Raw genomic sequence first — 26,593 nt, forward strand, 5'->3', positions numbered from 1 at the left:
TCACTTCTCGAAGTGATCCAGGGGGTAGTGTTCCCCATAGGTCTGGAGGTGACGGGCCAAAGACTCCTGCTGCTTGCGGAGCTGGGTAGGCATCTCCTGATACACATCTGAGAAGAGCAGGCTGGGGCTGGGCTTCAGCTTCCGCTCGGCCTGCTCAAAGGCCTCCATCACCTGGGGAACAAGTGGCAGTGGGCAGGCAGCCGACCTCTCACCCAGGAACCTGCTTCCTACCTGTGGGATCCTGGCGAGGGGTTAAGCCCCCTGAGCCTCAAGTTCCCACGTGGACAACAGAAATAGTGGTGACGGGCTTCCCTGGTGGCACAGTGATTAAAAATCCGCCTGCCAATGCGGGGGACAAGGGTTCGAGGCCTGGTCCGGGAAGATCCCACATGCCGCGGAGCAGCTAAGCCCGTGCGCCACGACTACTGAGCCTGCGCTCTAGAGCCCGCGCGCCACAACTACTGAAGCCCACGCGCCTAGAGCCCCTGCTCCGCAACAAAGAGAAGCCACCACAATGAGAACCCCGCGCACCGCAACGAAGAGTAGCTCCCGCTCGCTGCAACTAGAGAAAGACCGCACGCAGCAACGAAGACCCAGGGCAGCCCAAAATAAATAAATTTAATAAATTAAAAAGAAAAAAAAATAGTGGTGACAACTGATGTCCCAAATCCCAGCATCTCTACCCTTAGCAGAACCAGGCACTACACTAAGAGTGTGGAATCGGTTCAGCCTCTCAGCAGCCCTGAGAAGCAGGCAGCTCAGAGGTGAGGAAACCGAGGCACAAAGAGAAGGGACGTGCCCACGATGACGTGGTCAGGGGCAGAGCCAGGAAGCACATGCTGCCCGACACCAGGGTCTGCCCTGCCCACTGGGCCGCAGTGCTTCTGGTGTCTGACGACCAGGGCCGAGGAGGGCAGTGCACAGACTCTGGCAGACACTTACACCCCATCTGGATCAGATGCAAACCCTCAGACAAGCTCCTGAGGTGGGTACCCCAGTATCCCTCTTCAGAGGCGAAGGAGCTGAGGGCAGAACACGGCTGAGGTGCACGTGTCCTGGCATCATGACATTAGAGACATCACCAGGGTTATCCCCGAGACTGCCAATTCAATGGCCCCCAACCCCCAGCCTCCCCATCCTTCCAGGGTTCTCCGTGACACACCATCCCGGAACACGACCCCTGGGGTGGTTTCCAACGGAGGGTGGCCCTTCCTCACCTTCTTGCGGGACTGCTTCCTCCAGGCCTTCTCCTGCTCATCGTCCCACCAGCCACAGCTCTGCAGGTAGTGCCTCAGCCGGGAGATGGGGTGGTCCTGCTTGTCCCAGTAATTGACCTCATCCACTGAGCGGTACGCTGAGCTGTCGTCGCTGGTGCTGTGGTGCCCGATCCTACCAGCGGGAGGGGGACCCAGGGTCAGGCTGGCGCCCCTCAGGTGAAGGTCAGGAAGGAACGGGTGGACTAGGGGAGAAGGGGGGAAATGGAATAAAGGCCGGAAGGGGCTACACGGTGCAGGGCAGTGGGGTTGTACCGCGGGGACGGTGATCAACGTGGGGGAGGTGCTGAGGGCGGCAGTGGTTGGGGCTGGGGGCCGACGGGGTGGTGGTGGGGGGACGGCAGCCACCTGTAGGTCATGGCCTCAATGAGGAAGGGCTGGTTCTCCGCCACGGCCCGCCGCCGGGCCTCCTTGGTGGCGTTGTACACAGCAAACACATCATTGCCATCCACGCGGATGGACAGGATGCCGTATCCGGGGCCTCGAGCCGCTGTAGGGACAGGGAGGCAGGTCAGGCCCCAGGGCTCAGGTGAGACAGGAGCAGGGAGTGGGGAGAGAGGGGAGGAAGGAGAGGGCGCAGGGCCCGTACCGATGCCGTCCCCGCGGTACTGCTCGGAGGTGGGCGTGGAGATGGCATAGCCGTTGTTCCGGCAGAAGAAGATGACGGGGCACTCGAGGGTGGCGGCGAAGTTGAAGCCGGCGTGGGCGTCCCCCTCACTGGCCGCGCCCTCTCCGAAGTAACAGATGACGACCCTGTTGGCGTTGGCCCGCTTGGCCGCGTAGGCTGCCCCCACCGCTGCAGGAGCAGAGACACGCGTCTCCCTGCACTCATACCCTCCCCGCGTCCACACCCTCGCACCCCAACCCGGGGCTCCGGCCCTCAGGCTAGCTGTTGCCAGGCTCTGAGGGGAAAGAAAACACCTGAGCCGCCCCTCCCCCTCCCCCAGAAGCTGCCCCGCCCACAGTCTCCTCCCCTCGGCTGACAGCAGCTCCATCCTTCCATCCTTCCAACTGCTCAGGCCACGAACTTCAGCATCTTTGACTCCTGACTTTCTGTCACGCCCCCATGCCCGCTCGGCCTTCAAAACGGAGCCAGAATCCGACCCCTTCTCCCCATTCCCTAACCTCTCCCTGGTGGTCCCAGCCCCACCTCTGGCCCGAGCAGCCTCCTCCCCAGCCCCCTGCTCCTCCCACCCAAGCTGTTACCCTCAGGGCAGCAGCCGAGCCGGCAGGTGGTTCTGCAGCAGACTCCTCCCCCTCCCCCAGCTCGGGTCCACTCTGGGTCAAAGTGTCTTCAAAAGTCGACAGCCTGAGACCCCACCTGTGTGCATCCCTCCCTCCACACCTGCCCCACTGGCTCCTCCTGGCACCTCAGACACGTCACCGAGCAGGCACCCGCCTCCACATCCCGAGTGGCTCCCTCTCTCACCTTCTGGTCTGTACTGTCACCTGACGACACCTGTCCCCACCTTCCCCCATCAAGAACCACTCCCTCTCAGCTTTACTTTTCCCTGTGGGCCTTATCACCCCTGACATACTCCATGTGTTACTTCATCCTGTTTATTGTCCGTCTCTCCCACCAGTGTCAGCACCAGGAAGGCTGAGGTTTTTGCTGCCTCTGTTCAATGCACCTAGAATGGCACCCAGCACACAGCATGGACTCCGTACACTGGCCAGCTGAGTGACTTAACTGGTCACCCAAATGGAAGATGAGGGCCAGGCCCCACCTTATGGAAAGCCTACGAAATGGAAATCAGTGAAAATGCTACCTCTTCCCAGAAAGCTGCCCTGTCCGCCTCCCACCTCAGACACAAACCGCTCCTGTTCCCAAATAGAACACGCCGGGCGAACGTGCCCGGGGCCCTCTGACGCGCCAGGCACTCTAAGCCCTGTGCACATCAGTTCATGTGTCACTGGCCCTCGACCGAGTGCAGGCTCCACAGCGCGGGGGGTGGGGGCTGTCCACATCCCTGTTTTTGCACCGTAGGGCCACAGCCCTGCCCCTGGCGGGTCTGCTTCACAAGCAGTCCGTCCCCTTTAACAGAAGCCACACCAACTGCGCTAAGCATTGTGGACTTGCAGAGTAAGCTTTAGGGGAGTCACTCGGGACAGAGGCAGGCAGGGCCGGGGTGGAGAACCCAGGGTCTGGAGCCACATGGTCCACGATTTGAGTGCCTACTCTTCTTGCTACCTGCCGGGTGACCTTTAGTAAGGAAGCTGGCACACGCTCAGTCCCACGCAGCTGGCTGTGCCGGTGAAGGGACACGGGCTGGGCACAAGCGTGAGAAACTGACAGTGTGATTGTGCTCAAACCTGCCGAATGGGGCGAAGACGCCACTAGAGCCCTCCTGCGAGGGTCCCAGACAAGAGGGGTCGTGTAAGTCTAGAGCCCAGACCGGCGCTAGGACCGTGGCGCCACCAGGAAGCCCCCGGAAGGGATGGAGGAGGCTAGGGCCCGAGCAGGGTAACGACGTCAGACTGTGTGTGCGGGGCCCAGGGCGTGCATCCTCACCCTGAGGGATCTGCGTGGCCAGTGGAGAGGAGATGGTGACGAAATGGCGCTCCCTGCAGCCATAGTGGACGGGCATCTGGCGCCCCTTGCCCAGGTCGCTCACGTTGCCGTAGCACTGGGCCATGAACAGTTCCAGGGGGTAGTTCCGGTACATGAGCACGCCTGGTGCAGGAGAAGGCAGGGTTACCGTGGCGGGTGGTGTGCGGGACAGGCCAACCCTGTGCGGGCCCCTGGGCCAGGCCCTTCCTGCCCGGGACCCGTTCTGCTGACTGTCCTACAGCAGGGAAGGCGCGTTCGGATGCTTATAGGGGCCAGGCGGGTGCAGGAAGCAGGCGGGCAGAGCAGAAAGCACAGGCCTGCCTCAAGACGGCGGCTGCTGTTCAAACCAACTAACCTCTGCTCAGAGAGGCCAGATGGTCCAGCTTTTCAAAAGGAGCAATCCAGCGTGCTTTTTTTTTGGGGGGGGGCGCTAGGGGAGAGGAGGGGAAGCTACCTGATTTTTAAGAGTTTCCACTAATTCATCTACTTAAAAAAAAAATCATCATATGAACCAAAAAGAAGTATGGGCCGTGCTCACGACCTGTGGACTAGAGAGGAAATGTTCAAACCTGCTCATGGCAGTAAAATCCTTTCTTCAAACAAAACCCCGGCGGATGCCCACCTCGTCATCAAAGGCGCCACAAGGCCGCACCTCTCTGACGCGAGCTTCGCACCAGCTGGCTCACACAGCTGGTGGGGCTGGTGGGGGTCCCTTGCAGCCGCTCCAGTGGGAGGTGGGCAGGGGCCTCCACTCTGCTGTGAGGGGAACCGACACAGGCTCCAGGGTTTCCAGCACTGAGGACAGCTCAGTGAGCGCTACCGTTCTCAGTGCCCTTGTTCTCCCCACTTCACAGGAGACACAGAGTCACATGGGGAGTAGCTGCCCAGTCAGGACTGGGACAAGCGGGGCCTGCCTTTCCTCCTTGCCCCGCACAGGCGCCTCGGCAGCTGTCTGGATGCAGGGCCTTCCATGACCCTTGGTGCAGGACGGCTCACTCCTGCAGAGGCGGCTGGGGCCCAAACAGCCCCCATGTGCAGAGCCCAGCGGCCGCCCGTAACTCCAGGACCCTCGCTCCAGGCCCTGCTTGGAGCCCTCCCCAGAGAGATCCCCTCAGCAGAAACAGTGGGAAGCGCTTAGCAAACATGGCAGGGGCCTGGCTCACGGCCCAATGCCCAGGCAAACCTAATGATGCGGAACCACGGACAGTATCACAGGGCATCTGGAGCCCTGGAGCATGCGGGGTGGGGGGTCTGGTGCAGCTGAGACAGTAGATGGTCTGAGAGCAGACTGGAAGGCTGTGCTGGTCCCGGGAGCGCTTACCCCACGCCAGGCCCTGTGCTGAGGGCTTTACGTCATCTGCCCTCTGAAACCCCTCAACAACCGGCTCGGGAGGGTCCACCGTCTCCCACTGTAGATGAGGACGCTGAGGCGAGGAGCAGTCAAGCAACCTGCCCAAGGTCGTGCGGCACCCGAGAGGAAGGGTCAGACCTGGCTCCCCCGCTGGGCCCCATACCAACAACTGCTGTGGACCCCCACCCTCAGCTCCCCGGGCTCACTCCTGCACCCCCAGCCTCTCCTTAACTCTCATCCGTTTTCTTTATTCCTAGTCATTGCTCTTTCCAGCCTCTCCCTCATTCACTCAGAAGTTAGCTACTCCCAGGCTGGAACACGCCCACCCATCTGAAGGATACTGGCACCTGGAAAGAGGCCCTCTCGGCCTGACCTCACTGCAGGCTCACGGCAGCCCCACAGCACAAGGGCTTGCCATCCCATCATAACCTCTATTTCAAAGATGAGAAAACTGAGGCTCAGAGAACGGAAGTGACTTGCCCAAAATCGAACAACTGGTCACCAGCAGGGCATGGAATGGTCAGGAGCACAGGCTCTTAACTACAATACTGCCAGGCCTCCGCGGAGGGGAAGCACCCTTAGGCCTCTCTGGCAAGGTGCCGCTCCTAGAAGAGCACATTGGTAACTGATGTGGGCCTCGCCTTCATAGCAGGAGGGACTGGGCCTGACTAGTCTCGATGGGGACCACAGACCCAGGTCCCTGGCACCTGCTCCACAGGGCCGGGCCACGGGCAGACGTACCTGCCTCCCGGTACTGGCCAAACACCAGGTCCGTGCTGTCCAGGGCTGCTGCACTCCCCACGTGCGTCCCCTCCTCACCATAGTTGGTCATGTAGAAGGATATCCGGCCCTGGGGGTGGAGGAGGGCCCAGAGGGCAGGTTCAGTTAGACTGGGCAATGCCAGAGAAACGTCCGAGCACTGACCGACTTCTGACTACTCTGTGATTCGACAGGTGCTTCCTGGAGGCCGGCTCTGGGCCAGGCCATGCTGGCGTTCCTGCCTTCACAGAGGAACCGCCAGGTTGGTTACAGCCAGGGTGAGGGGGCTGCGTGATGGGGGCTGAAGGGGTACCCGCCCCACTGTGGAGGGGCATCGAGGAGCAATGCCTATGCCGAGCAAAGGTAGGGAGGGTGGAGGTTTCCAGGCAGAGAGAACCAGAAAGGCCATGAGGTCAGAAGGGCTGGGACACAAAGTGGGAGGGGTGGAGAACGACGAGGAGGGAGAGAGAGGCAGGGAACGACTTTACCCTGAGGACGACGGTAACCCGCCAACAGTTCTCAGGGGAGAGATGTTTTAAAAATGTCTCTCAGGCTACCACGTGGGAACGGATGGAGGAGACAGGAACGAGTGCCAAGCGCCAGGTGGGAGGGGGCGCGGCCTGGCCTGGTGGTGGCAGGCGGCAGGGAGAGGATGACCGAGAGTCTTGAGAAGCAGAATGAGCGGTGCAGGGAGCGGCAGCCCCCGTTGGTTCGCTACACCGGTGCCCAGGGCAACTCCCTTCTCCTGAGCCCCCTAATCCCAGAGCCTGGAAAAGTATGTTCCCAGCCTCCCTTACAGTCAGAAGCGGCCACAGGACACAAGCTCTAGGCAGAGAATTAAGCGGAATTCTGCTTTTGCTTTCCTGATGGAAGAGGTCACTGCAGCTGCTGCCACGCCTTCCCTCCAGGCTTGCACACAGCCAGGAAGCCTGGACCTGTGGCAGCCATCTTGTGAACGTGAGGCAAGAAGCACGGGCCGAAAGCCAAGTCGCCCACGATGGTGAAGCAGAAAAGAAGTCTGGGTTCCTGGCGGTGGTGCTGAGCAGCAGAATGGATTTCTAACTAAATACCTAAGGGCAGAGTGAATGAAAGGGGAAAGTGATAGTGAGGGGGTGGGAGGGGACAGGGAATACCAGTAGGTCTCCAGTTTGGGCAAATGGGTGGACGGCTGTACCGTCACTGAGAAATGGCCTAAGGGCGGAAGAGGAGCAGGTCCGGGAGGAAGGTGCTGAGCTCAAGCCTGGATGGGCTGAATTTGGTGAGGGACACCCAGGGTGAGAAGCCAAGCAGATCGGGGGCTAAGAGGTGAAGTCTGGCTGGAGATCCGGGAGCCCTGGCACAGAGATGGAGGTAAGCAGGACTGTATGTAAGGTAAAAATGGAGCCAACCGGGTCAGCAGCTGCAGGATGCCCTGCACCCAGGCCTCATGTGTTCCACAGGGGCCTCCTGTCGCAGGGGGGGAACCACAGATGAACAACACTTTCTTCCAAGTGGGGAGCCAATTGAAAGCAATGGGTGGGGCGGATGCTGGGTGCTGAGGGCCTGGCAGGGCCGTCGAGGTTGGTGTGGGGAGGAGCCTGAGGGGGGGCCCCCTGAGGAAGCAGGACCTGGGCTAGGGGCAGATCCCTCTTCCTTTTTGCTAACAGATCTCATTCCACCACAGACAGCACCTGCCCGGACTAAAAGACTACTTTCCCAGTCTCCCTTGCAGCTGGGAGTGACCGATGAAACTTGTGATGTTTTTTGGTGGGACTGCCTGGAAAGTTCTATAAATGTGGGTGTGGTGAGATAGCTGGGCGGTGCCATGTTTGACCTTCCACCTTCCTTCTACCTCCTGCCTGGAACGAGACATGACAGAGGGGGCTCCAGCAGCCATTTGGTTTATGAGGGGCCCTGGAGGCTAGAGGCCAGTGCTGGGTATCCAATGACATTGTGGTGCCACCATACCAGCCCCGACCACCTATTTTCACATTTCTTTCATTCAAAAGAAAAAGCCTATTAATCTGTTTAAACTACTGCTTTTATTTCTGTTGGGATGGGGGGCTGCTGGGATAACCCTAGCTAAGGAAGGCTGAAACCTGATGGCTGAGCTGATCTTACTGAGGGTTCCCTGTGTCAGCCAACGGGCGAGGGGCTTTACATGCCAGGTCTCACCTGGTCGGGTGGGGTGGGGTGGGTTCTCTCATTATTTCTATGTTTTAATACACTAAAGAAACCGGGGCAAAGACAAGAAAAATCACCTGCCTAAAGTCACATTTCTGACTGGACCCACGTCTGCCAGGTTCCAAAGCCCCCGTCTGCGCAGACAACCCAGGGGTCAGGAAGGAGCCCAGCCATGTGAGAGAGGGTGGGAGGGGTGGCCTGGTACTGAGGCCATGCAGAGGGGAGCAGATGGCCCAGGCCACAGTGAATGGGAGACGGGGTGGACAGGAAGGGCAGGTCTTGATCCTGTGGACGGTAGGAGCCAAGGGAAGTTTCTGGGCAGGTGGAGAACCCACACATAGTGCTCCTGTGAGCAAGAGAACCAGGGAGCTGGCTGCCCGCCTGATCTGCTCGGAACTGTTCTCAGTGGGCCTCGTGCTCTCAGTGCACAGTGGGGTCACAGTGGGGTCACCTGGGGGCCTGATACAAGTGCAGACTGCCAAGCCCATCCCCACTCCTGAGGACGAGCCTGCCCAGCATTCTTCCCACTTTCCTAACAGGAACCCCATGCTCCTGCTCTCCGTCTCCGCAGCCTGGGAGGGACGGACTCCAGGCCTCTGCGCCCTTGGTTCCTGGGGATGGGCACGTGGCCCCGGCTTGGCCGGTCAATCACATGGGCTGGCTCAAGGGGGTTCTGTGACCAAAGCCTGGCCAGTAAGCATCAGCTCTGGGCCTTCTGCTGGAACATTAGGGACCAGACATTCTCTTTCCACTGCTAAACAGAAAGGATAATAATTGCAAGATTGGTATCCATGACAAATGCCAGTCTCACTGTTCCTAAGGCCACTACACAGGCCACCATCAATCCTCACAGCAACCCCATAAAGTAGCTAGAGACGAGAAAACTGAAGCACTGAAAGGTTAAGCAACTTTTCCAGGGCCACAGAGCTAGAGAGTGACAGAATGTGGACTCGAACTGCAGTCTAGCTCCAGAGCCCGTACCCTGAACTCTTTCTCTGCCACCTCTCCGTGAATCTGGAGCTTCCAGAGACCACCGCAGCTTGAGAATGAAGGAAGCCAAGGCAAAGGAGAGCCGAAAAGACACTCAGAGAGAGAAACACGTCTGAAAACATGTTTTGAGCCCCCTGGGTCCAGCTGTGCCTGAAACAGGGCCTTATGGACCTGCAGTTAGTCGAGTCACCCAATTCCCTCTTTGCTGACACTGCTTTGACTGGGTCTCTGTCAGCTGATGCTAACACAGCTGAGTGTCCCACCGCAGCACAGCGGACACGGGCACTCCCGGAAGCACCGAGAGCCACCCTGTTTCTCAGGACTGTGAGCGCCTGACAGGAAGGGGAGTCCAGTCTTCTCCTGCCTGCCCTCTCCCAGCACAGCTAAGCCCCCAGCCCGGCGTACAGCAGGCTTTCCGCGATCTGGTCCACCCTTCTGCCCTTGGGCAGGACCCTCCCACCCTCTTCCTCCAGAGCCCCAGCAGAACCCCAAGAACTCTAGGGACCTCAAGACAAGGCTCTCCACTGCACTCCCGCCTCCTTGGGAGCTGTCTTTTGGCCCAAACACAGGTAGGGGGACCTCAGGTAATCCCATGCCCCTCTCCCCAGCCCATGCCCATGCACCTGTCTCTGGGACTCATAGAGGATGCGGTCCATGGTGTTGAGCAGCGTCATGGTCTTGTAGAACTTGAGCACCTTCTCCTGGGGCAGCTGCAGATGGAGGCACAGGCATAGGTGGGCCAGTTGGGACCAGAGGGGAGGAGACGGGCAAGGGGCCTGGGCATGGAGGCACGGGGTCGGGGGAAAGCGGCCTCTCACGTGGGGATCCTCGCTGGGATTGATGATCTGGCCCTGCCGGTCCATGACGCGGTAGATGGGGATCCCAGAGATGACATTGGGCTGGATGAACTCGAGCTTGTCTATAAACTCCGCCGAGGCCCCTGGGAACTGGGGCTTGTCATCCAGGGACGAGAAGTGCTGCTGCTGCCTCTGGGGATGCTGCGGAGAGAAGGCGGGGGAGAGGGGGGAGCAGACACCCATGTCAGGAGCAGCAGAGGCTCTGCAGGCTCAACCCCGCAGCGGCAGGCAGCACGGCCTGGTGATTAAGCCACCACAGCCACGGTGGACTCTGGGGCCCGATGCACAGGGTCTGAATCCCGGCTCGGCCACCTTCCCAGTGTGTCACACGTTGGGCAAGCTCCTACAACTGCTTTGTGTCTCAGCTCTCAGCTGTAAAATTGGGGTGAAAAATCATAATATCTATCACACAGGGTTGCTGTAAAGGTTAAATAATCTAATAAAGTGGCAGGCAGCTCAAGAACCAGTAGCTATTATTATCAGAGGCCCAAACTCCTCACCCTGGCATTCAAGGCCTCCCCAGGGCTGACCGCCGCTACCCCGTCCTCTCCATCTCCCACGGCTACCACAGACACACACACACCGCTGCACAGCGACCTCCAGTCAGCCAGAAGGGCTCTTTACTGACCCCTCTACCCACAAGGAGGCCACCCAGCTTAGAGCTTATGTCTGTGAGCCCTTAAGAGTCAGCCTGCCAAGTTCAAATCCCTTGCTGAGTGACCATGGGAACGGGACTTCCCCTCTTCAAGTCTCCCCTTTCTCAACCTGTAAAATGGGGAACACCGCATGGAAACATTGCGCGGCTCAAACAAAATCACGTGTATAAAACGGCGAGCAGAGTACTTGTACGTATAGTAAAGGCTCAAAAAGATGCCGATTATCGTTTCTACCACCACATCTCTTGCTCTCTTCTCTGTACCAGAAGGCCTCTTTCCCCACCACCTGGCAAACTGCTCCACACACTTTACCACCCTCTCCACTCCAGTTCAGGAGCCCAGACTGACTCATTCAACAAATATTTGAGCACCTGCTTCGTTCCACGGCCTGTGCTGGGTTCTGGGGACCTAAGCGAGGCAAGACACCTGTCCCTGCAGCCCAGCAAGGAAGACAGAGGTTCAACAAGTAACGCCGAGCGGATGAGGGTGACACGTATTCTCCCAGGAGAAGCCATGGGGTGAGAGCAGAGTGGAAAGAGGGTAAGGTTCTCCTGAGGAAGTCATATGAGAGCTGGGACCTGAAGGATATCTAGGGGTCAGGGAAAGAGCATTCGAAGCTGGGGTAACGGGACACACAAAAGGCAAAAGGTGAGCAATGGCATGCCCCTTGTGGACCTGGGAAGGAGTCTCATGGGAAGCATCACACCCCGGCCCCCCCGGCTGAGAGGAGGCCTGTTGGGGAAAGCCCGGGAGAAGCCTACACGTGCACCAGGAGGGGAACGAATTCCATTTCTCAGCACTTGAGCTAGAATGCCCTGAACTAGGCTGAGCACTGCAACAGTGCCCCTGTAGTAAGCCTTTGCCGGGCACCAGGCTGAGGTCCGCGTGCAGAGCCCTCACTGAGTCCTCAGAGCACATCCGTGAGGCAGAGTATGTACTGCTGCCCCTCAGACGAGGAAACCCAGGTTCAGGCAGGTAACATAACCGCCCTGCACCAGGCCCCAGGGCTAAAACAGATAAGTCAGGACTGGGCTTCCAACCTGGGCAGGGCTGACACCCAGACCCCTAAACCCAGGCCCCGAACCCCAGCTGCCACTGCTGGCCCACTTTGCACACATCTGCATCTTTACTTTCCACCGGTCGCCAGGTTCCTCTCAGCTCAGTAACTGTGGCTTCACTTCCAATAGGTGCTAAAGAAGAATGTCTGGGCTCGTCGTGAGCTGGAGCTCACACATGGGTGCTCAAATGTGTTCCCCGCCCTCCCTCCTTTCCCGCCCTCCCTCCTTTAATTGCGGCAAAGAGGCCTTCCCAGGTTCCAGCAGGGGAATGTGTACCTGTGTGCATTTATCTGCATTTGTGATTGTGAGGATATAAAGGAAATTATACTCCCAACGGCAGGGCGGGCCCAGGCCTGACAACAGCACAGCAGCGGCCCAACTCTTGCAGACCGTGCTTCCGCCTTCTGAGCGCTCACGCGGCCGGACCCTTCCATTCACCTAGAGGATCCATTCCTCTCATGTGTATCTCCCACACACATCACAAGCTCCAGGGAGGCAAGAAGCATGTCCATATTGGTTTACAGAACACACACTTCAACAGCCAATTACTGACCGAACGGATGAATGAGCGGTTAAGTTCACTGGCTTAGTTAGAATCAGACTGACCTGGATGACCTAGGTTCCAATTTCGCAGCTCACTGCACAGCCCTCTGCAAAACACCATGTCTCTAAATTTCCTTATCTGCGAAAAGGCTGCAGAGGGCTGCTGCAAAAAGTTCCTAAGGCACACGAAGGGTTCAGCAAAGGCACGGGACACGTTACATGCTCAAAAATTGGTAAAAGAGGAAAAAAACCAAAATCTAGGGTCAGGAAATGGGAAAAAGGAAACTGACTGGCACCCTGGGAAGATGGGGAAGAGAGGAGCTGGGGAGAAGGGCTGACTGCATCTCAAGACTGTATTGTAATTCCAGGCCGAGGCCCCAGCAGACACTCCAGAGAGAGGCTGAGACAAGAGAGATGCCATCTGGGGAGGGGCTCTAGGACGGGAGGCCAGGGGCCAGGAGGACAGGGTCATGGGGCTCCGAACAAACCCTGGTGTCAGGGCAGGACTGTCTGCCTCCAGAGGCTGGAGGGCTACAGTCAGGGTACACTGATGCCCCCTGTACCCTGGAGTTGGGCTTTGGCCGTGCCCACTCTTCCTGGGCCTGTAGAGATGAAGGTGGTACCTACCCCATGGTTACTGTGTTGATTCCTTGAGCTACCAAAGGGATCGGCACAGTGCCTGGCCCTGAGGAAATGCTCCATGATGGGAGTGGGTGGTAAAATGCCTGCAGAGGAAATATGTGTCTCCACCCATTTTCCCTTCTTTTTGGTGGGGGAGTGGGTTTGTCCTGGTGGCAGTGACCTACAATGGCAGAAGCTGCACAGATTTACACAAAGCCTTGAAGCCATGCTCTCTCCTACCACACAGGACACAGACGCCTGTTCTGGAAGGCCAAGGTCTGCCCCACACGTACTGGGGTGGCCCCTCCTCGAGCCACTCCCTACGGGGCCACAGTTAAGGGCAGGGACTCTGAGCTGACTGCTGCCTTTGGGAGTGTAAGTACAGCTCCTGGAGCATCATTTTCCTCATGTGTAAACCAAGGGCGGTATGAGCATCTATCTCACAGATGGTCCTGATTTTTTTTTTTACAGTGCTTTTTTTTAAAAATTTATTTATTTATTTTTGGCTGCATTTATTTATTTCGTTGCTGTGCGTGGTCTTTCTCTAGTTGCGGCCAACAGGGCCACTCGTTGCGGTGCGCAGGCTTCTCATTGCGGTGGCTTCTCTTGCTGCGGAGCACGGGCTCTAGGCGCGCAGGCTTCAGTAGTTTTGGCATGAGGGCTCAGTAGTTGTGGCTCGCGGGCTCTAGAGTGCAGGCTCAGTAGTTGTGGCACACGGGCTTAGTTGCTCCGCGGCATGTGGGATCTTCCCGGACCAGGGCTCGAACCCACGTCCCCTGCATTGGCAGACGGATTCTCAACCACTGGGCTGCCAGGGAAGCCCGGTCCTGAGGATTTAAAGAGCCCCTGTGTGTACAGTGCTCAGCCCAGTGCCTGACACGTAACAAACACTCGATAACTATGACTAGCTAACAAGTGTACTTGATGACCGTAGCGGTCAAACAAGTAATCATTGAATATTTGCTCCAAGTCAGGCCCTGAACTGAGGGCTGGGGACAACGGGGAGAGACGGATGACAGACACTGAACACACAAGTCATAGTCAGGAGGGGCGATGTCGGAGGAGGCAGGATCGCAGAGAGGTTAGTTAACACACAGGCAGGGTAGGATGAGGGCTGGAGAGCCAAGCGGCCTGTGTTTGAATCCTGGCTCTGTCCCTTTCCAGCCACGTCACCTTGGGTAGGAGACTGTCTCCCTGAACCCGCGTCCCCTTGTGGAAATAAGAGTTTCTATTTCACTGGCTGGTGGTAAGGCGGGTATAAAGCACCTGCCGTAGCTCGAGGAGGAAGCCTTTCACTAGCTGCATCGCATGCAGGAGGAAAAGCTTCCTGGAGAAGGCGGAGCGAAGCCGAGGCCTGAGGGACGAGGAGGGGTGAGCCAGGCAGAGGCTGGGGGGAAAACACGTCAGTCCTTGGGAAGGACAAAGGCTCCGAGGCAAGAGGAGAGATCCTGGCACCCTGGAGACCACCTGGCTGTAGCACGTTAACCACAGCAGTTAACTACGTGCCTCGGCGCCGCACCAGGCACCTGCTGTATGGTGCCTGTGACTCACTGAACCTGCACGGTACCCAGGTGAAGCAGGCGCCATGACCACACCTCCGTACCACACAGGTGGCCCCGAGGCTCAGAGGGGTTAGGTGACTTGGCCGTGACCCAGGGAGATCATGCGCGGTGATGTCAGCATCTGAAGCCAGGCAGCCTGCCCACTACAGGGCAGCTGGAGAGAAGAGCGGGGTCCAGCCCGGGAAGGCTGTGTGGATGGTGCCAGGTAACCGAGTCCTCGGAAGCTAGGACAGCTGAGGCCAGCCAAGCCTGCTCTCTCTCTGGAGTCTGAGGCGCTCTGCCTCAAAGAGTGCAAAGCTGACCTTGGCTTTACTTCCAGCTCGGGAGTGTCGGTGACTTCATCAGTGGCCTCCCCTTCCAGGGGGATCCGGCTGGGGAGGCCAGGGAAGCGTGGACATGCATCAGGCTTTCTCTGGCCTCAGGGACCCGGCGGCTTCAGCAGCACTAAGCTCCCCAGCCACTGAAGATGGGAAGCATCCTTTCCCTGCATCAGTCAAGGCCGCGACAGGTTCACTGTTCCTGGGGGAAAGCAGCAGCCGCCATTTCTTGAGCCCTTACCGAGCACATGGATGTACGTGTAAGTGCTTCCTAAGAGCTGTTTCCTTTCACCCTCAGCGTATCTCTCTGAGGGAGGTACTGCTATTGTCCCTGTTTTACACATTGAGACCAGTCATGGGGTCAGGAAAGCTTCTCTGAGGAAGTGAACTCTCAGCCTGACACCTGAAGGACCATATCCCTACAAAGGCCTCCGGGTGGGAGGAGCTCATCCAAGGAAAGGGGAAAACGGCCAGTGGGGCTGAAGGGCAGTGAAGGGAGGGCATGGTGGGGGCTGAGGTCGGCTCTTCCCACCCCCTCTTCCCACCAGCCCCAGGCAGTCTGATGATACACACCATGTATGGGCTAAGCAGGGTGCTGCAAGGCCTGAACCGAAGCCCTACCCCTTCTCCTCCTGGCAGCCTGCTACTGTGGAAGGAGACTAGGCTTTGGAGACCGGAGCTCCAAGTTCAGACCTCACCTCTCTGAGCTTCAGTCTCCTCCCCTGTAATAGAAGAAAACTACCAGTACATACCTTGCAGTATGGCAGTATTAAATACAATAATGAAAAAAATTAAAAAAAATACAATAATGGTGTCAGTTGGCACTATAAATGATAAAGTGCTTCATTAAGACTAGCCAAGGACTTCCCTGGTGGCGCAGTGGTTAAGAATCCGCCTGCCAATGCAGAGGACACGGGTTCGAGCCCTGGTCCAGGAAGATCCCACATGCCGCGGAGCAACTAAGCCTGTGCGCCACAACTACTGAGCCCGCGTGCCACAACTACTGAAGCCTGTGAGCCTAGAGCCCTGCTCCGCAACAAGAGAAGCCACGACAATGAGAAGCCCGTGCACTGCAATAAAGAGTAGCCCCCAGCTGAACGCAATTAGAAAAAGCCCAACGCAGCCATAAATAAATAAATAATTTTATTTAAAAAAATTAAATGAGAACTGCAATTCCTCTGTCACGCTAAGCCACATTTCCGGTGCTCAGCAGCCACGTGTGGCTAGTGGCTACTGTACTGGACAACATAGATTTAGAACACTCCTATCATTACAAAAAGTCCTATTGACCAGATCAGGCTCAAAATCTTTGACTAAATGCTACTACTCCTTCCCTCCCCTCAAAAAAAAAAAAATTTCCTTTTTAAATCTTAAGAAAAAAACAAGTGAGGGGCTTCTCTGGTGGAGCAGTGGTTGAGAGTCCGCCTGCTGATGCAGGGGACACGGGTTCGTGCCCCGATCCGGGAAGATCCCACATGCCGTGGAGCGGCTGGGCCCGTGAGCCACGGCCACTGAGCCTGCGCGTCCGGAGCCTGTGTTCCACGACGGGAGAGGCCACAACAGTGAGAGGCCCGCGTGCCGCAAAAAAAAAAAAGAAAAGAAAAGAAAAGAAAAAAACAAGTGATATACTTAAAAGTGGAGAAGAAAAAACAGGGACTCTAAAAATATAAACGCAAAACGTAGAGACTCTGAAAGACCTCCTGCTCCCAACCCAACCCGCCAAAAAAAAAAGGAGGGGAAGTAAGCGTGAAGGGCAGCAAGGAGACTGAGCCAGGAAGGAAGCCGATTTAATCAGTCATGAATGACCCTTCCCTACTCCTGCCCCAGTCCAGCCCACCCCCACCGCGCAGGCCCAACCAATGGGCTCTAGGGAGCTCAGCGGTGGGGAATCTGCTCAAAAACAAAACAAAACAAAACTGACCGAGAACAGCCCACAGGCAGGGACTCTCCCACCTCCATCTTGCTCCAGCAGCCCTTTGGAAATTACCTGCTTCAACTCCCTTCCCAGGTGTTCCCACACCTCACTCCCAGCCCATCTTCTTGCCCCCATTTCTCTCCCTAGCTAGAGCTTCTTCCCACAGATTCTATCTTCCCTTCCCAATGGTTTGGGCATCAGACGGTCAGGCCCAACCCCACAAGATCTTGATAGATTTCCCGCCAAGGCCCTCACCAACCCAGACCCTCCCAAGGTCACCTCCTTTCTTCTTCCCCCATCTCCGAGGCCAGTTTCTGTCCCTTCCCTCCACCCTCACTTTCAACAGCGGCCAACATTCCGATTGCACTCGTCATATACGAGGTCCTGTTCTTAGCACTTTACACATTTAATTTACACAACCCTAAGATGTGGCCATTGTTAGCATTTTACAGAGAGGGAAATTAGGTCCAGAGAGGAGCAGTCCCTTGCCCAAAGCTACCGAGCTGGAACGTGGCAGATTAGGGACATGGTGCCACATGGTCTAGCTCCTGAGCCCAACTTCTTAACCACGACTCTCTTATGTGCGAAATCTTAGTTCACTGCTTTTCTCAGCCCCCGGCCTCTCTCCTAAGTAGCGGCTTCTAACTAGATTTCTGCTGTGTGAGCTAGCAATTAGCAGCATCAACCTAACACTTTTGACAAGAAACAAGGCATTTCTCAAGTGTTTCTAAGAAATGTGGGCTAAGTGCTCTGTCTGGACCTCTCTCCCCCCGCCCCCGCTCCCACTCCCTCATTAATTCAACAAATATTTATTGATCATCTTCTCTGTACAGTCATCAAAACCGACAAGGCATTCTATCGGGGGCACAGGATCAAACGACATTTTTACGCAATTCACTTTAAAATCAGAGTTGGAGCAAAGGGCACCATAAAAGCCCCTGGGGGGAAACCTGATCTCTCTTTTCTCCTCCTTGAAGCGGGGGAGTCTTTACCGAGAAGAAAGTCTGTCCCTTACAAAGGCAGTTTTCTCCAACCACCGAGAGGAAAGGTCACACCTCCCCCCCCTCCGCGTCCTCCAAGCGGCCTCCCCTGGGGAACGGCGGCAACTAATAAGAAGCTCCCTCGCTCTCTCCAAGTTGTCTCTCTCCTTCACGGTTACAAAGGAGCTGCCTGGCTTTTCTCCTCCTAAGGAACTGGAAGTTCTTCCCTTGGGTGTCCTCTCCAAGTGGTTCTCCCAGCCCTTGCCCCTTCTGTAAAAGCCCTTCCTCCACTCCCTAGAGGGACCCCCACACTCTGAAGACAGCGTAAACATCCCTATACCTCCTTGGAGAAAACTCCCCGTTGTCCCAGGTACTCACTGATCTAGCCAGCCCACGAGCCCCTGACCGCCGCAGAAGGAGAAGGCCAACCCGGCCCAAGCCTCGACTTGATCCCCAAACCCTCGCCGCAGCAGCCGCCACCGCCATCTTGGCTAACAATCCCTCGCCGATCCGCCCCTGAACGGCGAGCTTGGGGCTGCCACTTCATAAGCCTGACGCAAATGCCAGCATTACCCTGTCAAGAAACCACCTGCTACTAGTCCTGCGGTCTCTAGGGCACATATGTAGATGGATAAAACAATCTAGCTTCCCCAAAATTACTCTGACCGCCTCATCGCAGTTGTTCCTGTAACAGGCAAAGAAGAGGGCAACCTGACCAGAGCCTCAGGGTTTCAGGGCCCGGGGACCTCGGGTAGGACGTGTCAAGGCCTTCCCTCTCTTCTGTCCAATGGCTTTCCTGGACTTTCGAGGGGGGAGTGGGAGGGACCAAATTGTTAGTAAACGCGGAGCCACGTGCGGGAGCTGATCCTGGAGACCACCCCCGCCCCCGCCCCGGGTCGGCGCGTGCGCACTAGGTACGCAGTCTGTAAGCAAGCCCGCGCTTCTGCGCGGAAGCGACAATCCCGGCTGCACGTGGGCTCCGGGGCGATGGAGGGAGTGATGCAGACTGAGACTAAGATCCGCGCTGAGTCTGGAATAGAGTCCGGCCCTCGGGGTCCCGGTTGTAGCCTCCGGAACTTTGCCTGCGAACAGAATTTGTTGTCCCGGCCCGATGGCTCGGCCTCTTTCCTGCAAGGTAGGAACTCACCCAGGTCGTATTCGTTTTAGGGCGCGGTTACAATGTACTGTGCTAGCTGGTAAATATTCCTCCTGGACTGGTGCATTTCTTGCCGGGGTGGATACTACTGCATACATATACCTCTCCCTCCAGACTAGCCGGGAGAAGGTATTTCCACTTTGGTAAGTACTCAGAATGAGGGAGGGGCAGACCTCCTCTTAAGAACGAATACTCCAGCATAGGGGAAATCTCCTTACCCGGGTGTCTCCCTTGACTAGGTTCCTCCGCCGCCTCCCACACACGCACCCTGCGTCCATACATCCCGGGGTGAGGCAAACCCCTTTGTTCGCATAAATACCCGGTAGACTGGCAGATCACCACTAGCGGTTTAATAACTCCCTGGACCCGTGGCAGATCTTCTACCGAAGTAGATACTTATCAGATTGAGGGTGATGTCCCCAGCCCCACCCCCACCCATTGGGTAAATATCCCTTTGACTGGGATACACAACTCTTTCTATATCCCTAAGATTGGGGCAGGTCTTACCTATTAGGTAAATATCCCCTTCCCCTAGCTAAATAATTCTCAGACTAGACTCACCTCCCTGACCCCGGGAAATATTCCTCTGGAGACAGGCCTAAGGATCATCCCCATAAATGCTTCAGGCCCTGCCTTAGGGCATTACCTCAGACCCAGGTACAGAACCTGCTTTCATTCATTCCGTCATTGAACACACGTATTTTTGCTAGCACTGAGAATACATGGATAAAAATTTTTTTTAAATCCCAGCCCTAATGGAGTTTACGTTCTAGTCAAAGAGACAGACAAAAGATAAGTAAGTAAAATATATAGTAACATGCTGTGGAGAAAAATATAGTAGGGAAGAGGATTAGGGTGTGCCAGAAAGGGTTGCAGTCTTAATTAGGATGGTAAGGAAAGGCCTCACTGAGATGGTACCTTCTGAATAAAAACCTAAAGGTAAGAGAGCAAACCCTAAAGAGATCAAGAGGAAAACTTACCAAGCATTGGGAACCTCTGAGGCCAAAACTTGCTTGGTGAGGAATAGTCAGGGAACAAGTGTGGCTACAGCAGAAACAGGAGGCGGGAAGGAGGTAAGGAGGCCTGCCCGTCACGTAAGGCCTAGCGATTGAGAATGGAGCCATGTGACATGATCTGAATATATATTAACAGAATCTCTCTGGCTGCACTGTTGAGGTTAGAGGGGGAAAGGGGGAGGTAAGGGTGGCTCAGACCAGAGTGGAAGCAGTGCAGGGGGTGAGATTCTGAAGGGAAAACTGACAGATTTTGCAGATGGGTTGGTTTGGGGATACGAAAAAAAGGAGTCAGGGATAACGCGAAAGTTTTTTTCCCAGATCAGCTGTGCTAGGAGAAGATGAGTTCAGTTTGGAACATTAAATTTACAATGCATAGTAGACATCCCCGTGGCAGTGTGGACTGGGCAGTAGTACATACAAGTCTGGAATTTGGAATCCTTCGGCTATAAATAGTATTTCAAGCTACCGATTGGTAAATGGTATTTCAAGCTACCGATTGGATGGGATCACCAAGAAAATTAGTATAGATGGAGAAGAGAAGCGGTCCCAGGACTAAGCCCTGGGTCTTCTAGCTTGTGCAGAGCTAGGAAAAGACACTGAGAAGGAGAAGATAGTAAGGTAGGAAGAAAACCAAGAGAGGGCGGTGACCTGGAGCCCAGAGAAGAACGTGTTTGAGCTGTAAGGGCCAACCAACTGCATTAGTCCTACTGAGAGGCTACATCACGTGAGGATGGGCTAGACCTGTGGGTTGACAACTTGGACGTATGTCATTGGTGGCGCAGTCAAGAGCTGTTCTGGTGGAGGGATGGGGTCAAGGAGGAAAAGAAAGAGTCAGTGAGTGGAGACAGCTCTTCAGGAGCTTTGCTGTAAGAGAATCAGATAAATGGGGCAGGAGTTAGATGGATGTGGGGTCCAGAGGGGAGGGACTCTTGTGCTCACTGGAGTAACAGGAAGGAAGGCCCCAGTGTGGCTCTTGTTCTGCTTGGATAATTTCCCCCTTCGGGTGCATTCTCCTGGAGCCGGGAGAATCCCCTCCATTGTGTGGCAGCTCCTCCCCGCCAACCCCAGGGAAAAAAAGGCCTCTACCCGGGACCTCCCCAGGGCTTAGCTCTCTTGCTAAATGCAGATGCCTGGAGTTCCTTAGCGCTTAAGAAATACTGAGTCCCTTTTGTGTTCTAAAACCCCAAAGCCCAGGACCCTGGAGCAGGGTCCTTTGCAGACCTTCAAAAGTGTGTCCCACATGCTTCTGGCCTCAGAATCTCTGATGAGGTTAAAAATGCAAAGCCTCAGAACCTACCCACTCCCAACTAAGGCTGGCCTTCTACATTTTTGAATTAATTGCTGTGGTGAGTCTGACTGCAGCCCAGTGTTTTGAAGCTTTGCTGGAGCTCCGTTTCTTCCCACTGCAGGTTGCAGGCCCAGCTACACAGTAGAATGGCCTGTGGTGCTCTGAGGCTGCTGGTGCCTGAGCCCCAACCCCCAGCAATGGAATTAGGCTCTCTGGGGGAGGGACCTGGGCATCAGTATCTTTTAAAGCTACGCAGTGAGTCCGTCGTGCAGCCAGGGTTGAGAACCACTGCGTCATTCGTGGTTATTTTTAACTGGAATAGAGTAGAAGATATCAGAGTATATCAAAGCAATAACGGTAAGAGTTGTTTTGTGAGGCTTTTGTTCCATTTACATGCACACAGATTTGGGTGAGTTTTAGGTCCTGCTCTAAAGCGTATTTCTTATTGGGAGTTAGGGTCAGGAAAGTTTGCAAGCTGCTGCTGACGTCCAGTGTCCTCATTCTGCAGATGGTGAAACTAAGGCCCAGAGAAGTGAGCAAAATCGGCTGAGGTTACAGAGCCTGGAGGAAATAAGCAGGCGTCAGGCCCCACCCCCAGATATTTATCTCTTTCTCAGGTGTCCTGACTGCTGCACAGTTTGGGGATGTGAGCCTGAGGGAAGAGAGCTGGGCTAAGGGAAGCTTTGGATGGAGAAGTTGGGACCAGCAGCAGTAAGAGGGAGAAAGTTTAGCTCTCAGGAAGAACTTCCCATTAAAGTTTATAGTAATAGCTAAAGTCTTTTGGGCACTCAGCACTTACAGGCACAGTCGTAAGTGGTTTTCTTTTTATCTCATGTAATCCTCACAGCTGTGAGGGAGGTACTGTGGTTATCCCCATTTTACAGATGAGGAAGTGGAGGCAGAGAAATGAAGCAAGTGCTCAAAGAATCACTGCCAACAAATGGTGAGCCACAGTGAGGGTGATGTGGGCAACCCTGGCCACCTGGCTCAGGGCCCACAATGTTAAGTGCCAGGCATTGGGCCCCAGAGGCAGGGAAGATTTGGGTGAGGCCTCCCATGCTGTCTCCCCAGGGGATACCTCCGTCCTGGCAGGCGTGTACGGGCCAGCAGAGGTGAAAGTCAGCAAAGAGATCTTCAACAAGGCCACACTGGAGGTGAACCTGAGGCCGAAGATCGGTCTGCCTGGTAATTGGGCCTCTCACCCGGTGTCTCCCTCACTGCTTTTCCTGGTCTCCACTCCCCCCCTCCCTCTCATCACCCCTCAGCTATTTCTTTCCTTTTTTTTTTTGATATTTATTTATTTTGGCTGTGCCGGGTCTTAGTTGCGTCATACGGGCTCTTAGTTGCGGCATGCATGCAGGACCTAGTTCCCCAACCAGGGATCGAACCTGGGCCCCCTGCTTTGGGTGTGCGGAATCTTACCCACCGGACCACCAGGGAAGTCCCCTGCCCTCAGCTATTTCTGTCTCTTTCTCCAACTCTCTGCTTCTGAGTCCCTGTTTCTGTCACTTTTCTCTCTTTCTCCCTGTCTCTCTCCATCTTCACTTTCCCCTCCTCTTTCCTGGCTCCATCTCTCCTCCTTTCCATTAACCTGTTTTTCCACTCTTTTACTCTGTCCCCCTCACTCCCCAGGGCTGGGCCCACTGGGATGGGAGTGGACAGCAGCACTGGACATGGGAGCTCAGAGGTTCTCTTCCCCGGGAGGCTCCTTTGGTGGGTGCTGGAAGTGGCAGGGGTCTGGTGGGTGGCAGTCAGGCCCTGCCTCCTTCCCACTGGGACTCCTCTGTTATCCATTCAGGGTCTTCCAGCAGCCCAGACTGGGACTGCAGGCCCTTTTCCAGAGGGCTTGGGTGGGGCATATGGAGGAAGGTGAGCCAGATGGAAGGGAAGAGCCTGACAACCCCACCCCACCCCTGATTTCCCCAGGCGTAGCGGAGAAGAGCCGGGAGCGGCTGATCAGAAACACGTGTGAAGCGGTGGTGCTGGGAGCTCTGCACCCCCGCACCTCCATAACCGTGGTGCTGCAGGTCGTCAGCGATGCTGGCTCTGTATCCTTTCCCCTAGGCCACCTCCTCCAGGAAGTCCTCCAGAATCCAAAGCCTGTGCCAGTGACCTCAACTCTGACCCTGAGCTTGGATTTGAGGCTCAACACCGGGGGAGCCCTGAGCAGGTAGAACCTTAGGTTCAGCAGCTGAGCCTTGAAAGATCGCTGTGGTTTGGGTAGAGGTAGAGAAAGGTAGAGGCCAAGGACCAGAAACAGGCATTTCTAGATGGCTTTGCAGGTGCATGGCCCTGCGTTGGGCAGACACTTCACAGATGAGGGAAAAGGAGGACTGTTGCGAACCCATTTCACAGAGGGGAGGCAATGGAGGGTCAGTGGCAGAGGTGGGACTGATTGATTGTGAAACTGGGCCCTGGGGAGGAAAGACTTGAGGAAACTGAGGTGGGGCCACCTGTCTGACTCAGGCCTGTGCTCACCTTGCACTATGCCAGGGCCACACCTCTCCCCTGGACTGGGCTCCCTGAGGACACCGACCCCTCCCTCTGTCACCCTGCCCATCTATCGCCTGGTAGCACTGCATGCTCTAGATACCCCAGCTCCAGGCCTGGCTCTGCCACTGCCTACTTGTGTGATCTTGGAAGGCTTCTGTCCTCCGTTTCCCTGAAGGTGCATATCTGTTGAATATCATTATGATCCCTGATTGAGGCTCAGAGGGAATACATAACTTGCTCAAGGTCACACAGCTTAGAGGTGGCAAATTCAGATCTGGAACCCAAGGATACGTGATCCCAGAACTACTCTGCCTTTCTGTGATCAATTAGTGATGTCTGCTACAGGCACTGGCAGGGTGAATGGAGGCATGGATATGTTCTGCTGACCAGCCCTCCAGTAGAAACTCTTAAACTGGGAATTTCCTGGCGGTCCAGTGGTTAGGACTCTGCTCTCTCACTGCTGAGGGCCTGGGTTTAATCCCTGATTGGGGAACTAAGATCCCACAAGCTTCACAGTGCGGCCAAAAAAAAGGAAGAAAAAAAAGAAACTCTTAACCACTGCCTGTGGCACTCAGCTCCTGGCCTGTTGCCTGAATGCCGCCTGCATGGCACTGGTGGACGCAGGTGTGCCCATGCGGGCCCTCTTCTGTGGGGTCACCTGTGCTCTGGACTCTGATGGGACCCTCCTGCTGGACCCCACAGCCAAGCAAGAAAAGGTAGGTATGAAGGGCAGGGTGGTAAAAGGCCTTGGACAGACACTCTTCCTCTCCTCCTCTAGGCCTCACTTCTCCAAAACAGTTGGCTTGTACCACCTCAGTTTCAGCTGGTAAGCTCTGCCCTGTTCATCTGGGCAAGTGCTAGAAACCCGACTCTAACCTGCTGAAGCAAAAAGGGAACTGATTTTAAGAGGTTCAAAAACAAAAGCAAAGGAGGAAAGAGTTTTTTCTTCATTGGCTCAAGGTCACAGTGTGCTAGGGTTCTGGTTATTCCCAGTTATCTGCTCAGGACTGTAACAGTCACATCCAGTCGGGAAAGCAGAAACCCCTGGGGGGATTTCAGACGGAATTTAATGCAAGGAACTAGTTATAACCATATTGGAAGAGCTGAAGGAGCAAAAGGGAAGAAGAGAGGACACCCAGAGATTAGAAGCCGGAAGCCCGCTCCTGCTCTGTACTGGTGGAGATACTGATGCAGTCAGATCTAGATGCACAGAGATGGGCTGGCTTTGCCCTGGCTGCTGAAGTCCAGAACCCACCCCATCTCCATGCCTCCTGTGGCAGGTGATATACCCCAAACTCCTGCTGCAATGAGGACCAAGATGCTCTCTCCTCCCTCCCAGTCTCCCACCAGATTCCTGGTAGAACCTAACTGGCAGGGGAATCTGGGAAATACAGTTTGCTGGCTTCCAGCCCCAGGGGTACAGATCACTGCAGGGAGATGGGAGGCACCGGGGAATGACCAGCACTGTGGCTGCTGCCCTTGAGGCGCAGGATACTGTGCTCTGAAGCCCCTGTCAGAACCATGTGGTGGAATTTGGCATGGGTCGCGATTACTCAAGGAAGCAGGGAAGGGGTGGTAGGTAGCCCAAAGAGAAAAAAAATACACTTGATACTTGAGTGAAAAGCAAGCCCCCTCTTTGGGACCAGCTAAGATTGTGTCTGAGGAGAGAGTCCCAGGTCCCCCACCTTGTACCCCTCATCCCTAGGAGGCCCGGGCAGTCCTGACCTTTGCACTTGACAGCGTGGAACGGAAGCTGCTGATGTCCACCACTAAGGGGCTCTACTCTGATGCTGAGGTACCAGTGTGCAATTGGGGGTGAATGCCAGATCCTTCCCACCCACCTGACATGAGGTCCTGTCCCAATCCTTGGAAGCTTAAGGAGGGCCTCGTCCTTGCATCCCTTCTGTAAATAGTTTTCAAACTTTGTAGCCACAGAAACCTTTGTGGGAATTTTAAAGGGAAGACCAATTTATGAGAAGAGGGGCACAGGTTGAAATCAAGAGATGGGGGCGCCTTGAGGCCTCCCAGCTTCCAGCTCAGAGCTGTGCACCCCGGAACTCGGGGTGTCTGAAAAACAGAGTTTGGCACCTGTTGGGCCAAATGGTCTCCAAGAATATTTCCCACCTGGCCCTCCTGTGAATCCAGGTATGCAAGGCCATAAAGATTTGGGGTCTCAGGTTCCATGGCTTTTAAGACTATTTGGAGTCACAGGGCCTGTGGCTCTAAAATTCCAATCTGGCCCCGGAGCTCAGGTTGGGGTCACGTCCAGGGGTCAGGATGCCTGATGCCTTTGGTCTGAGGGCCTGGAGCTGCTGGAACCTGACCCCTGAGCCCTCTTCCCCTTGAAGGAGCCCATGAAGTGGGGAAGAAGGAAATGCACTGAGAGTAAATCCCGCTCCATCCCGCTCCACCTGCCTCCCCTTGGGGGGCGGGGCTCCCGGTGAACTGGGAGGTGCGGCCTGTCAGGCTGTGTGGGTGCAGGCCTGGGCCCGCAGCACTAAGCCCCTCTTCCTTCCCAGCTCCAGCAGTGCCTGGCTGCAGCCCAGGCTGCCTCCCAGCACGTCTTCCGCTTCTACCGGGAATCTCTGCAGAGGCGTTACTCCAAGAGCTGAGGCACGCTGGGGCAAGCTGCCCCTCCCACCACCTCCAGCATCAAATAAACTGGTAGCCCAGCCCTGCTGAGAAAGTGGCTATAGCCAGCCCCTGGGCCCGGGGGGCACAGACTCCACCCCACCCCAGGAAAACACCAGTAGGATGGTGCATTTATTGACTGACTCTACTCATTCTAACAGCCCGGTGAAGTGGGACTGCTGTTAGAGTGTGCAGGCCCTGCTGGGTGCTGAGGCCTCAGCAGTGAATGAGGCCCACGTCCCAGGTTCGAGGAGCAGTGATGTGATGGACAAATAAAATTGGTGTTTTTTTGGATGATGGATGCTATTTAAAAAAGGGAAGATGGGTTTAGGTGAGTCGGGGGAGGGCAGATTTAATACATCAGTCGAGGACACCTCCGTGGAGAGGGGAACATCTGAGGGAAGCCCAGGAA

General features: G+C 55.8%; 2 protein-coding genes across 10 annotated transcripts; one reads left to right on the forward strand and one right to left on the reverse strand.

The window, feature by feature from the left end:
* BCKDHA (branched chain keto acid dehydrogenase E1 subunit alpha) lies at nt 1-19,892 on the reverse strand. Of its 4 annotated transcripts, none has more exons than XM_089902801.1 (9): nt 19,734-19,892; nt 9,907-10,086; nt 9,712-9,798; nt 5,918-6,026; nt 3,787-3,948; nt 1,864-2,070; nt 1,623-1,764; nt 1,218-1,389; nt 1-171 (listed from the first exon to the last, which is right to left on the reverse strand). In XM_089902801.1, exons 1-9 carry the CDS (start codon nt 19,875-19,877, stop codon nt 1-3), a joined length of 1,374 nt encoding a protein of 457 aa, XP_089758927.1. In that variant the 5' UTR covers nt 19,878-19,892. The 4 variants fall into 4 exon arrangements, with proteins under 4 accessions (XP_089758927.1, XP_089758928.1, XP_022441286.1 ...); XM_089902802.1 differs by lacking the exon at nt 19,734-19,892 and adding an exon at nt 18,745-18,939; XM_022585578.2 differs by lacking the exon at nt 19,734-19,892 and adding an exon at nt 17,976-18,115.
* Nucleotides 18,429-26,475, forward strand: EXOSC5 (exosome component 5). Of its 6 annotated transcripts, none has more exons than XM_022585582.3 (7): nt 18,600-18,732; nt 21,942-22,000; nt 22,129-22,242; nt 23,122-23,227; nt 24,126-24,266; nt 25,256-25,345; nt 26,070-26,475. In XM_022585582.3, exons 1-7 carry the CDS (start codon nt 18,709-18,711, stop codon nt 26,160-26,162), a joined length of 627 nt encoding a protein of 208 aa, XP_022441290.2. In that variant the 5' UTR covers nt 18,600-18,708; the 3' UTR covers nt 26,163-26,475. The 6 variants fall into 6 exon arrangements, 5 of the variants coding, with proteins under 5 accessions (XP_022441288.1, XP_022441290.2, XP_089758932.1 ...); XM_089902806.1 differs by lacking the exon at nt 23,122-23,227 and adding an exon at nt 22,984-23,105 and having other exon boundaries at nt 18,628-18,732; nt 21,905-22,000; XM_089902805.1 differs by having other exon boundaries at nt 18,628-18,732; nt 21,905-22,000.
* Nucleotides 26,476-26,593: the final 118 nt, after the last annotated feature.

This window comes from Delphinapterus leucas, chromosome 20, assembly GCF_059928025.1.
Source record: "Delphinapterus leucas isolate spDelLeu-1000000601 "Yukka" chromosome 20, BTC_Dleu_Yukka2, whole genome shotgun sequence".
NCBI lineage: Eukaryota > Metazoa > Chordata > Mammalia > Artiodactyla > Monodontidae > Delphinapterus > Delphinapterus leucas.